The 16,525-nt window shown below is 39.7% G+C and overlaps 1 protein-coding gene across 2 annotated transcripts in view; it reads left to right on the forward strand.

Annotated features, from left to right (window-relative positions):
- MLLT3 (MLLT3 super elongation complex subunit) overlaps window positions 1–16,275 on the forward strand; it is a 288,090-nt gene extending 271,815 nt beyond the window's left edge. The window contains exons 9-11 of one of the 2 annotated variants that reach the window (NM_001192549.2): window positions 2,687–2,758; window positions 3,884–3,955; window positions 11,935–12,711. In NM_001192549.2, the coding sequence (NP_001179478.1) occupies window positions 2,687–2,758; window positions 3,884–3,955; window positions 11,935–12,066 (276 nt within the window). In that variant the 3' untranslated portion in view covers window positions 12,067–12,711. Of the gene's footprint in view, window positions 1–2,686; window positions 2,759–3,883; window positions 3,956–11,934 lie in introns of both variants that reach the window. The other variant, XM_005209892.5, reaches the window with a different exon arrangement.
- The last annotated feature ends 250 nt before the right edge of the window (window positions 16,276–16,525 follow it).

Consider the following 16,525-nt stretch of genomic DNA (forward strand, 5'->3'; position numbering starts at 1 on the left):
TAATTGAGTTGTCAGTCCTCACAAAAGAATACAGAAAAATAATAATCTTGAAAATCTGATTCTCAAGCCAGATCCTCAGATTAAGGATAGAAGCGCAACTCATCATAGTTCTATTTTCAGAGACTATCACGTGCATACTTGGTGCCTCTCAGCAGTCTGGGTGGCTGTTTCTTCTCCCTACAGCTTAATAGAGAGGAATAATGCTGTGCCATTTTAACCGAAGTTTTTTTGTTTTTGTTTTTTAACTTCAAACTTCTTTATGTGAATTTCAAACAAAATCAAAATTCTAGATCCTTTTTGGCTGAAAGTATTGAAGGGGAGGGAGGGGAGGGAGGGGCCTCAAAGGAAGGAAGCGATCCATCGGACCCAAGTTAATATTCAGAATATCATAAATCACCTATCAGCCTGCGAGGCGTGTTGAATGAAATCAAAGAGTCCATCCAGTTAAACTGGTTTGAAATCGGCCTGTGGAAGACAAGGTGCCATATTTTTCTATTCTGGAGTCGTTTCCTTAAAGATAAGAAATGATCATAAATAAAACAATTGTCTTCAGCATGGATCAGCTCTCAGAATGAGGTTTTGACAAAGCTGTTTATTTTGGAGCAGGGAGAGATCAAAGCAGGAAGATTAACTGAGCCCTCTCTGGGCAGCCACTCAGTAACTCGAGGCGGATCACTGACACCCGGGGCTTTTGTTCCTGCCTCTGCAGCTTCAGAAGAAAGAAACCAGGATTTCAGTGTCATTGGGCCTCCTGTGCCGCAGCCCTTATGGAATGTGTAGGATGGGATTTCAGCGCCCTGCGTGTTCTATTTTCTGCTTTGAAGAGAAGGTGGTGGAACTCTCTCAACCTAGTTCATAACTCCGTGTGCCCCATAGAGAGTTCTCGGTCACTTGGTCCCCAGAGAACAATGACTTGGGGCAGGGAATGGCGGGGTACTCAGGGGAAGGATATGATGGGAACAAAATTCAGTTTTCTAATGCACAAGGCAGGCAGACAGGGGCTGTATTTTTCCTCTTGCCTGCATTCACAGCAGATCGGCTCTGCTTGGCCCAGCCCTGTATCTGAGTTGGCGAGGAGTGCCATCTACTGACCTACTTACTCCTAGGTCTCAGTGCTAACGAACGTTCCCCTCGAGGTCTCATTTCCAGCCAAAATAGAGAAGGGAGTTCTGAATGTAGGGGGGTGTTTGGTTTCCTTTACTAAAAGCTATTGCTTTGCCTCTGCGATTAAGTAATTTCCTTGTGTTGCCAGAAGTATTATGTTTGAAATTAGCCTGGTCACATTGGTCATCTGGTATCTTAATCTTAAAAACGAAGGAAGAAAGGCGATTCTCAGGCAAGATGCTGTTAGGAGCTCACTTCTTATACATTTTCCTAAATTCAAATGAATGTGTATTCCTTTTGAGAAGCATTTGGTCTTTTCTAGAATGTCATCCTCAGCAAGTAAAGTGCTTATTAGCAGTAGAAAATTTCATGGCTAAATGGGAACCTGGATGCTCCCTTGCTCCTAGCTCTTTTTATTTGTCTCATTTTTGTCAAAGTTCAAAAAACATTGAATGATAGGGCTGGTACCTGAACTTGGGTTTCTGAGCCCAATCAATGCTCTCTGTACAAGTTAAATTACAAAATAAATGTGGACTCATTTTAAAAATCTGTGCATTTTGGAAGTGGTAGACCTTTGAACAGAACCGTGAGACGTGTGTGTGTGTGTGTGTGTGTGTGTGTGTATGCTAAAGCAGAGTAAACTTCTTCAATATCTCCTTTTTTGGCATTTTTTTCCCTCAATGTTAGCTTCAGATTGTAACTCACTTGATAATGAGAATATAATGAAAAAGACAAATTACCTTTGCCTTTATGTTTTTATATGTCTGTAAACACTCATCAATAATTTCAGTGGTTTTCACCATTTAAAGCATAATTCTCAATTTTGAAAATTCTAATTAATCAACTGTGTTTATTAAATAATAATGTATTCTCCTTTTTATTAATTAGAAATGTAACTCCCCACCGTCTGAACAGTATGCAAAACTGCTGTTCATAACCTGAGCTATAATTGGTTCAGATCAAAGGAAAGGCACTGGGGATTTTATCCTGGGTAAACACATTATTTCTTAGAATACAGAAAATGGTCCTGGCTCTCTGATTTCTTGAGTAGGAGGATTCCAAGTTGGGAGCAGCCAGCGTGGCAGCCACCTTCACTTCCAAACCTTCCTCAATTTAGTAGACAGGAGTACTTTTTAGAATCTGAGAGGCAGGTACTAGAAAGGGTTATTTGAGTGTTTATCTTATCCTTACTGCACTGAACACGGGTAGTCATGTTGAAACAACAGGATGAATAAGAAAAATTTCTTGCCAGAGGGGACTGTAATCTACTACAGCTCAGCTGCTGTGCATATGTGGGAGAGTGTTGTCACTAAAGAGAAGCAGCCTTGGAAGCATAGATCAATTTCCTTATCGTCACTTTTTTTTTAAAGTTCTATTGCCCTGACTCAGCATTTCGGATATAAGTAGTTTATTTTCTGAGAGAAAGTCAGATTAGAGGAGAAGAACTAAAATGTGAGGAGGAAAAATGCTCTTTGGAAAGTGATGTTATTATGCATTTCATTCATAGCGCCTTTTGTTTATGTGGCAGGTTAGCCAAGCAGTGCTAGCAATCAAACTTAACTGTTTGCTCTTTGATCCCTAGATTCTTGAAGTGAAAAGTCCAATAAAGCAAAGCAAATCAGATAAGCAAATAAAGAATGGCGAATGTGACAAGGTAGGTTTCTAGTCTGTTACCGTGAGTAACGTTGCACTGACACTCTTCTGTTTCTTTGTGTTTCCCTTGATCATTCTTGCTGGTTCTCATTTCGTTTTCTTCATCAGAAGGGCCTGAAGTTCCCAAATGACAGGCGCTTCTTTCCAGTGCTTTGTAGTTTATTTTCCAAGTCTTGTTTACATCTCCAGTGAACAAGATAAACTTGGCCTTTTGCTATCCATGCTTGCCAAGGGATTTTGGGCACATGGAATTAGGAGGTGAGAGAGCTGTGGTGGAGGTGGAGGGTTCAGGAATCTCGGACTGAAGTGAGCAGGACATCTGATCCCGTGTGCAGTCACGCATCCAAAATCTGACTTCAAGGGTTGTTGGGGGTTTGTCTCCTGTTGTAAGCAGGGTCCTCACATGCTTTGCAGGATCGGGGTAGGCCTGGATAATGCTTCACAAACCTTTATTTGCTTTCATTGCAAATGGCACAAAGAATACCCAGGCATTTATGCTAACAAAGACCTGAGTCTGAGCACATGAAGGGGCTCTGCCTTTTCAGGGGAACTCGACAAGCCAGATGCTGAGTTGGATAGTGACCTCTATTTTTCATAAGACCTTCTTCTGTCCTGTTACTTGCTGTTCACTGGCCATGTTAGGTATGACCAGGAGAGGTTGTTTTTTTTCCCCTTCCAATTTGCCCTAATTACATAATTAGTGATGTGCATTGATACTTCCATGTTCAAACTTGGAAACATTATAACTAAGAGAAAAAAGCCTAAGATGGAAGAATAATTGAAAAAAAGAATATGTACTGTGATAATATGCTTAAGCTCACATTTTTTCATTGAATTCCTTTTCTCTCTGTAGAGGTATGGTTGGGAGAGGGTTAATCCTGTTCACTTGGGAGCAAATAAGTTCACAAATAGCCCTATTTTGTAAAAAAAGCTGCCTTGAGAAAGTACTAGTTGGCCAAAGGAGAGTTGGTCTGCAAAGGCCTTGGGCAGTGCATCCACACAGCTTAGGGTAGAAGGTAGAATGTGCGACCTCTAACCACCTCTGGTATGTTCTTACTTGTTTATCCTTTTGTTTTTGAACTGCTTCCTAAATGCTTGTCACTGGGGGCATACCATTCTCTTTCAGGCATACCTCGATGAACTGGTAGAGCTTCACAGAAGGCTGATGACGTTGAGGGAAAGACACATTCTGCAGCAGGTGAGGAGGGCTTCTGAACACCAGCCTTTCCAGAAGCCTTGAGGTCTGGTTTGTCCTGCGCTGGTGTGACAGCACCTGGAGGCACACTGGCCGCACGCTCTCTGGGCCAGTGCCACCTGCAGAGTATTTGGGGAGGGGCTTATTTCCAAGGCTACCTGGAAGTCTGCTTTGGGGCTTCCTTGGTGCCACAGACAATGGAAACGGGGCACTTGGGGAAGTGACGATGCTGCAACATACTGATCTCAAGCCATCTGATGCTGTCATGTGAGCTGACGGAGGGATGGGAGGAATGCAGAAACCTTTGGGGCCAGGCTTCTGGTTTCATGGGAAAACAGTGATAAGAACTGCAGTCAAGTGCTGTAAACATTTGTGATTCAATTTAGTAACCTTTGCCAATGCTATTCTAAGGAAAATAAATATTTTCCTCTTTTGTCTTATCTTGTTTAACATACATTCTATTATTATGAACTCAACTGTGGAATACTTTTGAGTGGGGACATTTCTATTAGTACAATTTGATGTTTTGAGAAGGAGGGTGGTTTTTAGTTTTCATATGGTTATAGTATGTGTTCCCATTGCATCAAAAATTAAAGATAAAATAATTTTTCTTTAATACTCAAAGTGAAGGTTGTGTTCTAAATTCCAGGGTAGATTTGTAGATTATTTTGCTGCTTGAATTTTTTTTAAAGACTGCTTTCAAATGACTTGATGTTAGAAGTTAATCTACCCCAGCTGTGTGTATATGTGTGTGTGTGTTTAATATTTAATGGCTGATGGTCACATTTATATTCTGTGTACATTTTTGGTTAAATCTATAAATACATACTCTCAAACTTTGCAAGTTCCCTGATTGGTTTGATAAGGTTTAAAATTCTAGAGTTTCAGACTTGAACAGAAGACTACAGACCTATAATTCTTAATTGAGGATAAGTTGCATTTCTTGCATGTCTATCTAAGTGTGCAATAGGTCAGGGAGCAGGATCTGAGCGGCTTGCTCTAAGACATATCCTAGTATATCGAGAGTATTTTTCTTCAATTTTTTTCTGTACAACTGAAAATTAGTCAGTTAGCCTGCCACTTGGCAATTATTTGGGGCCCATTGCCTGAATGGTGATGGTAAATCTATTTAGCTGATTTTCCCATTTTTTTCCTGAGCACCAGCTCTGAACCACTGTGGAAAAGCTGTCTAATAAAGCTATTATTGAACAAATTGGACCTAAATAGTGTCTCACAGGAGAGCAAGATAGATGTTTGGGCAGCGCTGGGACCCCCTTCTCACAGAAAGCCAGCCAGTGAATCGAGGATACTGTGCCATTGGGCAGGGTCTTACCATGGGGTGTCATTGGCATTCCCAATTTCACATTGCCCTTTATTTTGACCTTTGAAAGCGTTATGAGGGAAGGTGGCTTAACAGGAGAGTTTCATGGAAGTGGATTATTTTAGCATTCTAGAGGGAGAGAGTGATAATCTATGAATTTTTAACCTGGCATAAAGGCACTCCAGGGCCCACAGCGTTTCAACCTAATTGCATTCCCAGGCTGGTTGAAAGCTCTCAGTCTTTGGCCTTGTGCCTTGTAATGCAGCTGAGGCTTGTGATTATGATACCATGATGCATGTCCTGTCATGGTTTACTGCTTAATTAATTCCTATTGTAAAGCATAGCACTGTTGAGCACTGACGTTATTCCCCACCTTGAGCGCTGCGCATCCTGTGGACTGCGTTCCACCGAGTCTGTCTCCTCTGCCATGCAGACCATAGCACCTGAGACAGGATTTCTAGTGAGCCCGGGAGCCTATCCCAGTTCTTTTCCTATGAAAGGGATCCTATCAGAAAATCTGGCCTGACATTTTTATTTGGCTCACAAAAAATGGTTTATCTCTTTTTTATTCTGGGATCATGCAGTGCTGGCACCCGGCATCTAGGTTAATGAACAGAAAGCATTGGATCAAGAGAGGCTGTGTTCTTAAGGCCCTTTTCCATCAGGTACAATGTAGTACAGTGGACACAGTCAAAACCAGAGATGTCAGTACCTTGGACTGACTAATAATTTCATTCTTCTTTAAACCACATGTCTAACATTTATTTGGAAAGGGAGATTGAAGACTTCTAAACTCTCTTGCAGTTCCAGCTCTGAGTCTGGGCTTGCATCCTCCTCAGGAGAAAAAAAATAACCTCTGAGGAAAACCAGGGCTTCCTTAGAGGCTGGTTCAGCAGTTTAGGTAACAGCTATTATACTCAGAATTTTCTTTAGGGAGATAGGGAATAAATGGTATGGCAGAGTGTTATAACAATGTGGAGAACTCTCCCTGAGAAGTGTTTTGCCGAAAGTGATCTTCTCCACCCTGGAGAATCTCCTGTTGTATTTTAGAATTCCTTGAAGACTGGAGCCTGATGGCCCACTTCCTAACCCCAGTAATGTTGTCACAGCCGTAGACGGGGCTTCCCTGTCCGCACAGCAGGGGCCATTCTGCAGGAAGACCTAGCTCACCCCAGCCCTGACTTCCCTCCAGACGGAAGCAAAACTTGTTCATGACTTCTCACTCAGTGAAGAGGCTGTTTGGGTGAAAAGAATCCTTTAAAAATATATATATATATGTATGTGTGTGTGTTCAGTCGCTCAGTTGTGTCTGACTTTTTGCAACTTTCTGGACTGTAGACTGCCAGGCTTCTCTGTCCATGGGATTCTCCAGGCAAGAATACTAGAGTGGGTTACCATTCTCTTCTCCAGGGGATCTTCCTAACCCAGGGATCAAACTCTTGTCTCCTGCTTTGCAGGCAGATTCTTTACTGCTGAGCCATCAGGGAAGCCTATATACATACATATGTGTGTGTGTGTGTGTGTGTGTGTGTGTGTGTGTGTGTGTATATGCAAATATGTGTAAAATCAGACTACAAATAATTTATTGCCTTTTTATAATTTTTTATGACTTTTATAACCAGGGTTGGGGGAAGAAGCCGTAGACTTAAACAAGTGGATCTTACCCCTTAAAAAGAAAACAAAAAAAACCCTGCATAGTACCCCCTCCAAAGCTGATGTGGCAGGAAATAATCCATCACAAATATTTGCACAACCATCATCATCTGAAGAATGGGCTCAGCAATTTCCATGCTCTTCCTCCTTCACTACCTATAACATACCACGTGCCCTTGGCTGCTTTCCCCCTCTGCAGTCAGTCTGCCTTTTACTGTTACTATTATTTTGGAGTTAGATTCATCATTGCAGTCTGATGCAAGGTAACGACACCAGGGTGGCAGCATGTGCATTTGCAGGTCGGGGAATCCTATGGCACGGCAGCAGGGCGTCCTTCAGGGACCAGCGGGGTGGTGTCTGTAGGCTGTGGGGCTTGTGTCATTACCATAAAGCATGTTAATGCTCTGTTTCTGATGTTCTAACTATCAGGATTCCTGGAAAGGAACCCACATTTATTTTTCTTTATGAAGTCTTTACTTAATTGAGGGTGTAGATTCATGCTCTAATAATTCAAATCATTAATGCTGTTCCCATTGGCAAATAGTCCTGAACGCCCCATCTGTTGGCACTCCTACTGCTCGAAGGCCGTCTTTTCCTCCACCTTGATGCATTCTTACCAGCTCCCGTAAAAATGCAGGGTTCATTTAGTGCGAGTGATCAGATTCCCTTTGTTTCTTTGTGTGTGTGTGGCTGCAGGCAGAGTGGGGTGTGAAGTTTGTGGAGGAGGCAGGAGAGCTGTAATCGAAGCCCCGGAACCTACAAGATAGTACAGTGCCCATGAGGTGAGGGGGTTGAATATCCTAGTGAGTAAATGTGTTTATTTGCTTTAAAACCAAGTGGCCTTTTCTAGAAGGTATTTTTATTATTCTTTCTTCTATTTATTATTTAGTAATTAGTAAGCAACTAGATTGAGTCACAGAATTTTATTTTCTTACAATGGTGAGTTACCTGTCATTTTCAAGGGAAAATGTAGGACTGTACTTCTTTACCCCCACATTGTGGTTTTAGTTTGTCATTTAAAAAAGATTTTTTTGTTTTTGCTGTGGACCGTTTTAACACCTTTATTGGATTTACTACAATATTGCTTCTGTTTAATGTTTTGATTTCTTGGCCGTGAGTCATGTGGGATCTTAGCTCCTTGACCAGGGATTGAACCCACACTGCTTGCAGTGGAAGGCAAAACCCTAATCACTGGCCCTCCAGGGAAATCCCTTGTTGTTTCAACTACTTTCCTTCAGCTGCTATTCTCCCTGTTTTCTTTCCTCTCTCCTGCAAACTTTTATTATACTTTTTTTTTTTTTTTTAAATTTCAAGGAGATCTTTTCTGACTTTCAGCTTCTGGCATTTTCCCTGCTTCATTTGTTTTAGTGCTGATGAAATGGCCAACAGTCAATGAGGGGCAGAGGAAAAAGCACTGGGTGTGAAAACTCATGTGTTGTATAGTTACCTCCTGGATAATTAAGGATAAGTTTATGTTTACATGGTAGTCATAATCATGTTGCCCTCATCTGTGTAGCAATTTTCAGCTTATAAAGAAGCTTCATGTTCTGTATATTATTTGATCCTCTAAACAACATTGCATGATAGGTAGAATGGGTGGCATTGTCCCCATTTTACAGTTGAGAAAATTGAGGCTCAGAGGTTCTGATGTTCTGTCCAATGCCATTCAAAGAGCAGAGTCGGGATCAGTTCAGTTCAGTTGCTCAGTCATGTCCGACTCTTTGCAACTGCCAGGTTTTCCTGTCCATCACCAACTCCTGGAGCTTGCTCAAATTCATGTCCATCGAATCGATGATGCCATCCAACCATCCCTGTCGTGCCCTTCTCCTCCTGCCTTTAGTCTTTCCCAGCATCAGGGTCTTTTCCAATGAGTCAGTTCTTCACATCAGGTGGCCAGAGTACTGGAACTTCAGCCTCAGCATCAGTCCTTCCAAAGAATATTGAGGACTGATCTCTTTAGGATTGACTGGTTGGATCTCCTTGCAGTCCAAGGGACTCTCAAGAGTCTTCTTCAACACCACAGTTCAAAAGCATTAATTCTTTGGCACTCAGCTTTCTTCATAGTCCAATTCTCACAACCATACATGACCACTGGAAAAACCATAGCTTTGTCTAAATGGACCTTTGTTGGCAAAGTAATGTCTCTGCTTTTTAATATGCTGTCGAGGTTGGTCATAGTTTTTCTTCCAAGGAGCAAGTGTCTTTTAATTTCATGGCTGCAGTCACCATCTGCCGTGATTTTGGAGCCCCCCAAAATAAAGTCTGTCACTGTTTCCATTGTTTCCCCATCTATTTCCCATGAAGTGATGGGACCGGATGCCATAATCTGGAGAAGGGAATGGCAAACCACTTCATTATTCTTGCCTTGAGGATCCCATGAACAGTATGAAAAGAGTCAGGATTAAATATGCCAAATTCAGGATTCTCTGTTCTGAATGCTTGGGCATTTACCTGCTGGCCAGCTCGTTGAGAAGAGGAGCCACACTCTGGGATAATTGTCATTTGCTTCTATTGCATAAATTGAAAGGCTATTTGTTTCCATCCTAAAAGAGCTCTCTGAAGGGGCTGTTTGTTGCTGTACTGAAGTTTACACATTTTCAGTTCGTCTTTAGTATTTCTAATCGATGTAGCAAAAAGATAATTTACTCTGGAAAGTACTCTTGATTCAATTAATGTTAAATATATAGTAAGTATTGGATTGCCTTGAAAGGCTTATATTTGTGGACATAGCTGTGTGTGCATGTTTCTCTACGCATATAGATGTATGGGGGTGACTTATCCTGTAACTATTAACTAATAAAGCCAACGAGAGTTCATTTTAGATCTTTAGTGTTAATAAGGTCTAGCTTGATAAATGCTTACATGAATGTCATACTTTAACCATAATCAGAAACGTGCCTTCAGATAATCTCCTGATCCATGTAATTGAACCCTGAGTCTAGTGGTTTAAGCAAGTAAGGCTCCCTCTCTACCCCTGCATCCTGCCTCCCTGCCACCCCATATAATAATAGGTCTGGAGGTAAGTGATTCATGGTTGGTGTGGTGGCTTAAAAGATGGAACCGAGGACATAGACTCATTGCCACTCTGCTCTGCCATCTTTCATTTCGTTGATTCATCCACATGAGGGGAAGACAGATGCTGCACTTCCCGAGTTGCATCTTCTTTCCAGACAGGAAGGGAGCAGAGGGCAAAAGCTACCTGCCCATAGTCCACACCCTTCTGAAACTTTTCCTAAAAGCCCAGTGACTTTTGACAAACTGAATAGCAGTGTCTGCCTAGTGCTGCAAGTGGGTCTGGGAAGCCAGTGTATTGCCACTTCCAGAAAGTCAAGCTTCTGCTAGGAAAGAAGAAGGGACACATGAATAGGAGGTAGGCAGTCTGCTGTGACTGTCATGATTTTGCAAGGGGAGTAACTGGTTTTGTTATTAAACCCACAGTTACATCTGTAAAAAAAATAGTTTCAGAAGTTGAATACGGCAATAACAGCTCAGTCTGGAGTTGTGCAATTAATTGGAATGAGGTTCACTGTGCCTTTTATGTTTCTGTGGCAGTCAAATATGTCAGGAATGGGGAGCACATTTTCTATTGAGAGCCACTGACCCATAGGAAACAGTTCGCAAATTTACTGTTTTTTGAAGAAAACTAATTGTAAGAAGAAAAGGTCAAAAGTTTCCATTCTGCTGTTTTCAACTCCAGACTAGGTAATCTAAAACTTCATTGAATAAATAATAGACTGAATAATTAAAATTACTCCTCTTAGGATGATTGAGAAAGAACAGAAGCAAGTGATAGAGGATAACAGACAACTACAAATAAGCCAAATGGATTGCCAGTTGGTTTCTCTGCACAAATAGTTTTTCTTTCATCTTGATGGTGATTTTCCTCTTTCCTTCACAAAGCTTGCTGAAATTAACCTCCCTCCATTCCAATTTACTCACAACAAACATACCTAAAACCCACACTGCCAGGCACAGTATCTATTTCTGATAAAATTATTTGTAAAATAGGAATAGAAAGACACATAACAAGATAAAAAATTCTTTCGAATCATAACCAACATCATTGTTAATGTTGAAACCTTAGAAAGTGTCCTCCTGAAAACTGGGCAAAACCAACAGTAACTCTGTCACCACTTCTGTTGATCATATTTCTGGAAGTTGGAGCCAATTCAAGGAATGAGGTATAGCTATTCCAAATGGGGAGACAAGGCATCTTTTCTTTCTGTAGATAATACTTATTACCTCCAAACGCTCAAGGCCATCCACTGAACATGACTGTTGGAATAAATATAGATTTTTATTTATTTTTTGTGGAAGCATAACAAAATGTGCAGCTAGATCAATTTTAACAAAGTGAATGCATCTTTTGTCACCAGTACCCAAATCAAGCAATGAAACAGTCCCAGCACCCCAGAAGTCTTCCTTGAGCCCCTCTATAGTCACTACCCATATCTTTAGGGAGGTGGAGATGGAAATGGTTTCCTTTTTTTTTTGGTGGGTTTATTGCATTTTCTAAACTTTCAACAATAAGGTAATCTGAAAGAAAAATGATCATTATATTGGTATGTGTTCTGCATGTACATATTTTTATAAGGAGTTTTGTTATTCCTAGGCTGGAATTTCCTTTCATCTGTTAAGTACAGCCACTGTCCTTTGGGTCAGTAATTTTTAAAAGGGTCTTGAAATTGTATCTCCCATTAACTATCCATTCTCACTCCCACCCCTATAGTAAAATAGTCTGTTGATGACTTAAAAGTTAGGAATCAGTTTAAAGAATATGAATGATGAGAACAGGTAATCTGCTCTCATTGAGAAGTTCAAAGGGTTAATATTCCTTTGACCTACCAAATTGGCTAAGAGGTAGTTTGGTGCCATCAATAATATGGGACCTTCTTTCTATAAATGAGTCTCTTAACCCCTTGGGTTCCATATTTTACTCTCTCCCTCTCTTTTTGCATTTTGACGCCTATTGCTTATTGCCTAAACTTTCTCTTCTTCACTCCTCTAGATTGTGAACCTTATAGAAGAAACTGGACACTTTCATATCACAAACACAACATTTGATTTTGACCTTTGCTCGCTGGACAAAACCACAGTTCGTAAACTACAGAGTTACCTGGAAACATCTGGAACATCTTGAGGATACAACAACTGGATACATCAAAGACTATTGTTTTTTTTTTTTTTGGTTGTGATTTTTTTTTCCTTGTTTGTTTATATGAAAACACTCAGAATGATGCAACCAAAAGGGAAAAAAATAAAAAGCAAACAACCTTCAGCTTTATTTTTCTTTAAAGCCAGTCATCATCTCTTGATAAAGGAGAGGTTCAGCAAACCAGCCTCAGTGGACCACTCTTCTCTCCAAGGAAATCCCCGGGAAGAGTTAGCCTGGATAGCCTTGAAAACAAAGAGATCAAACACAACACGAGAAAACTTAAAGAATGTGTATGGTATCACGTGTCTCTCTCTCTGTGGTGGTTCATTCCACAGGACGAATGCATATTCAACACACTGCCTTATTACATAACTGATCTATTTATTAATCGCATACTATAGAGTCGTTGAGGGGATGACACCACAAGACATTCTAATCTCTCGGTCCCGTGGATGCTCTTTCAATGCAGCGCCCTTGCCATCCCAAGCCCAGTGACCTTACTCCGTATACCGTGCCACTCTCCAGCAACTTTTTCCAAGTCCCTTAACTCGTTGCAGTCTGTATTTTCCACCTTTTTTTCCAGTTCCAGGACACAAATGATCAACTGGGGGGACCAAATAGCCACCCTGATTTTCTTCTTTGTGGTCTTTTTTTCCTGAAAGTTACAGTCCTTGGCTGTATCCATATAATGAATGATCTTGGACCATGGTAGTAAATGCACCAAATAGGATCATATGAATTGCTGTCTAGCCTTAGTCAATAAACCTGTAGGACTTTTAAACAAACGTGTACCTGTAAACGTCCTGCATCCTACATTGTTGAGCTGTCATCAACATCCTTGTGTCTGTTTCACTGTTATGATATTAGATAAATATGGAAGTGAATGCATTCCACAGGATCATCATTTAAAAAAAAAAAAAGAAGGAATTCTGATTCTGTTTTCTAAAGAAATGTTGTAGAAATTCTTAATTTGGGTCTATTTATTAGTAAGAGGTTCAGCTTTCTTCAGCTGCCAGTGTGTTACCCATCTTTACCACCAAACCTGGAGTAAGAGATCTTTGTTTGTTCTCATATGATCCTCTTAGCCTCTTTTATATTTGAAAAATTAAAATCTTTCTTTGGGGGAAAACTCTTGATTATTCTGCCATAACAGATTATGTATTAACTTGTAGATTCAGTGGTTCGATACCTATTTAGTCACTTGCTTATGTTTCCAGAAGGATTTCTTGTATTGGTGACAATAAAGACGGTTGACAATAAAGATGGTTGGGGAGGGGGGATATTTTTGTTCTTGATGTACCCTGTTTTGAAACTAGAAATCTGTCCTGTGGCATGCAAAAGAAAGCAAATTATTTTTAAAAGAAAAAAAAAAAACCCAAAGTACTTTTGGTGTCATTATTCCATCTTCTCCAAAAGTGGAGACATGCAAAATACGAGCAGCTCAGCACCAAGGTTTTGTACTAGGAATTCAACTGAAAAGAAAAGAAAACGAAGAAATACTTCTGGATCCAAAGGTTCGTTCACTGGATCAGCCTTAAGAAAGTCTCTATGTGTGCTAATAGACCAGTATCTCCCTTGTTGATTCCCACGCCAGATGCTGTCTTTTCATACAGAGATTAACTAGGGTCTGTACAGAAAATGGTCTTTCCAGACCCATTCTTTTGGGCAGGAATGTAAATGCAGATTGATAATGGAGTTATTTCTGCATTTTAAAAAGGGGATTTTTTTTTTTTACATTGTTTTTTTTCTATCCAAAGACACTTTTTTCCTTAAAAAAAAATTATAATACAGCCATGCTCCTTGTAAATTACTTCTCAAAAGCATCCTCTCTGAGGACAAATGTACTTTTTCAATAATGTTATGACTCTTACGATTGGCAGGACCATCCTTGAAGCATTTGTTTCGTAGTCCACTTCTCACTGTTTAATTACAGAGGAACTTTGAGTCATTTTGAACATCAGGTGACTGATGAATTGCATGGTTTTAGTTGTGTGTTTTTTTTTTTTTTTTTTAACTTTACAGGTGAAAGGGGCGGACAATGCTTATATGGAATTGTTTGCGACATTTAAAACTCTTGAAATTTTTCTAAATGTTAATTCACACACTCTAATTAAGCCAGAAATGTATGTACCTTAACTAAAATATCTGTGCAGTTTAACTAGAAATGTATATATGTAGTATGGGCCATTTTTATTTTTGTGTTTAAATTGTGTGACCAAAACTGTGATTTGGCAATGTAAAGATGTTTTTGTTCCCTAGGTTACTGACCAAGAAACTGGTTAATGTAAGAAGTAAGCAGACAAAAAGGATAGTAAGAAGGGAAGCTATTACAGTGATAAACTTTAGGCCTAAAATTTAGGTAATAAAGCAAATGTCTTAGAATATTGTCTGGAATGGATAAAATTCAGGAAAATTTAACCCTTTACTGAGACAGAAAAATGAGTTTTCCATGAAATTCCAATAGAATACGAGTCATATTATTAATTTTTTTTAAGAAGTTGAACTCTTTGCTCTCATCTGATTTTTAAATGCAGAAATGATAAACCCCCTTTCAATTAAATTCTAATAGTTATACTTAGAAACCCACTGAGTTCTGCCACACTTATGTACACTCACCTTTGAAACCTATTAAGATATTTTTGACATGTGTGTTTTAACAGTGGCTTCAGTTTTTTTTAAGCATGAAGGGAAAATGGCAGGGTTTAATTTCTTTTGTGTGTGTGTGTGTGTGTGTATGTATATATATATATATGATAGATGTTTCCAATAAAATTAATTGGGTGAGTGTGAATATAGTTTAAGCCAACCAGAGTATAATAAACTTTAAATTTTCCCTCAGCAATTCAAAGGAAAAAACAATTTATGTACAGTACTTCCTCCCCTCCCCTTATCAATTAGCATTTGCTTCTGGTTTTGCAGCTGGATATTTAGAAAAAGATATACTTAGTTTATAGCAGGCATGTTAGCAACAAAAATGCGTGCAGCTATTTTGTTTCTTCACTGTAATCCACCTGTCTTTATGTAGACAAAAAGATATGTCTATATATGCTTGCATATTGTGTCAAAGTAGGGGAGGACATAAAAACTTAAGATCAAGAGACAAAATCTCTAGGAGAAAAAATTCCTAGGAGAGCGTCCCAAACATTTTTAAATTGCAAAGCAAATTGCTGTAATCTGAATAATTACCCACCTGTTTTGTGGGAAGAACCAATAAAATTGGTTTTCTTCCACTAAACACGTCTTCTACCAAAAATGTTTCTGCTGGTAACTTTTACAGACCCAGCTACTCTTTTAAAAAAAAAGTTTCAGCTTGCATACCATCCCACATACTATTTAGAGCCCCACACGTGTGAATAAGTTGACATACTTGTATTTGAGAGAGACTTTATTCTTAAAATGTTTTAGGTGTCCCTAGGTAACGGAGTTGGATGTTTCGTGTTGGAAATGGCCCGTGTCGCTATTGGATGGTGTGTGTTCATTTTTCTCACTGTGGAGGTGATCTGCTCTGGAGTAGTTCGCTGTATGCTTGTTACTTTCCACCCTTAGCACTTTTGTGTACTAATGCTGTGTACTCCATACGTACACATACCTTAAAATCTTGCTTTGGACTGTTGCTCTAAAGCTATGAGTATAATGTACAGACTACTACAACTGCAATGAATGTTGAGGAGTCGATTCCCATGGTTTAGTCGAGTCTTGGACTGGAAGTCTACATCTTTTGACCTCTTGTTTTCTATGATACTTTTTTATTATGTAGGCACTGCCATCCTTGAATATCCCTTGTAAAGATGCATTGAAGAAGTCAAAGGAAGACAAAGCCACCACTGTCTGTAAACTGTAAATATGTATTTTGGCACTTGAACTCCGGTATTCTGAAAGTAGAGTTATGATGGAAATGCTGACAGATCCCTAACGGTGGCTACAGCTACCATGCAGTGCAAAAATAAATTAAGTAATTGTATTCTTGAGATTAACAGTGCAAGGCCAGTACATTTTATAAATCTGTCAGTATCTTTTTTGAATGGAGTGTGTATGTGTAGTAATGTTGAAAGATACACTGTGTATGGTGTGTAGATGCTACTATGTGAACTACAAGGCATTCGTTAAGATGTATTTCCCGTCTCTAAAACCCATGTTGAAATGTAAGTACAGATGGACAGAAATAGGTGTTTTACTTAAATTCATATCAAATTTGTTGTGGCTCCATTTTCTTTTCAGCGTACAGTCTTCCTGATTAAGAGTCATTTGACCAAGATTTGGTTTCCCTTTGCATACAAGAAAAATGAGCCCCCAGCCTTTCTCAAGAAGTGATGCTGGTCTTAAGGAATGGTGAGAGGAGAAACGGCTGGGGACACAGTTTTGCTCCATTCATCTCTGAGTCCCCAGGGTCTAGCACCATATTCTGTGTCCTAAAACCAGTACATTTTTTAAGCTTTGCAAAGAT

Source organism: Bos taurus, chromosome 8 (genome assembly GCF_002263795.3).
Source record: "Bos taurus isolate L1 Dominette 01449 registration number 42190680 breed Hereford chromosome 8, ARS-UCD2.0, whole genome shotgun sequence".
Taxonomy (NCBI): domain Eukaryota; kingdom Metazoa; phylum Chordata; class Mammalia; order Artiodactyla; family Bovidae; genus Bos; species Bos taurus.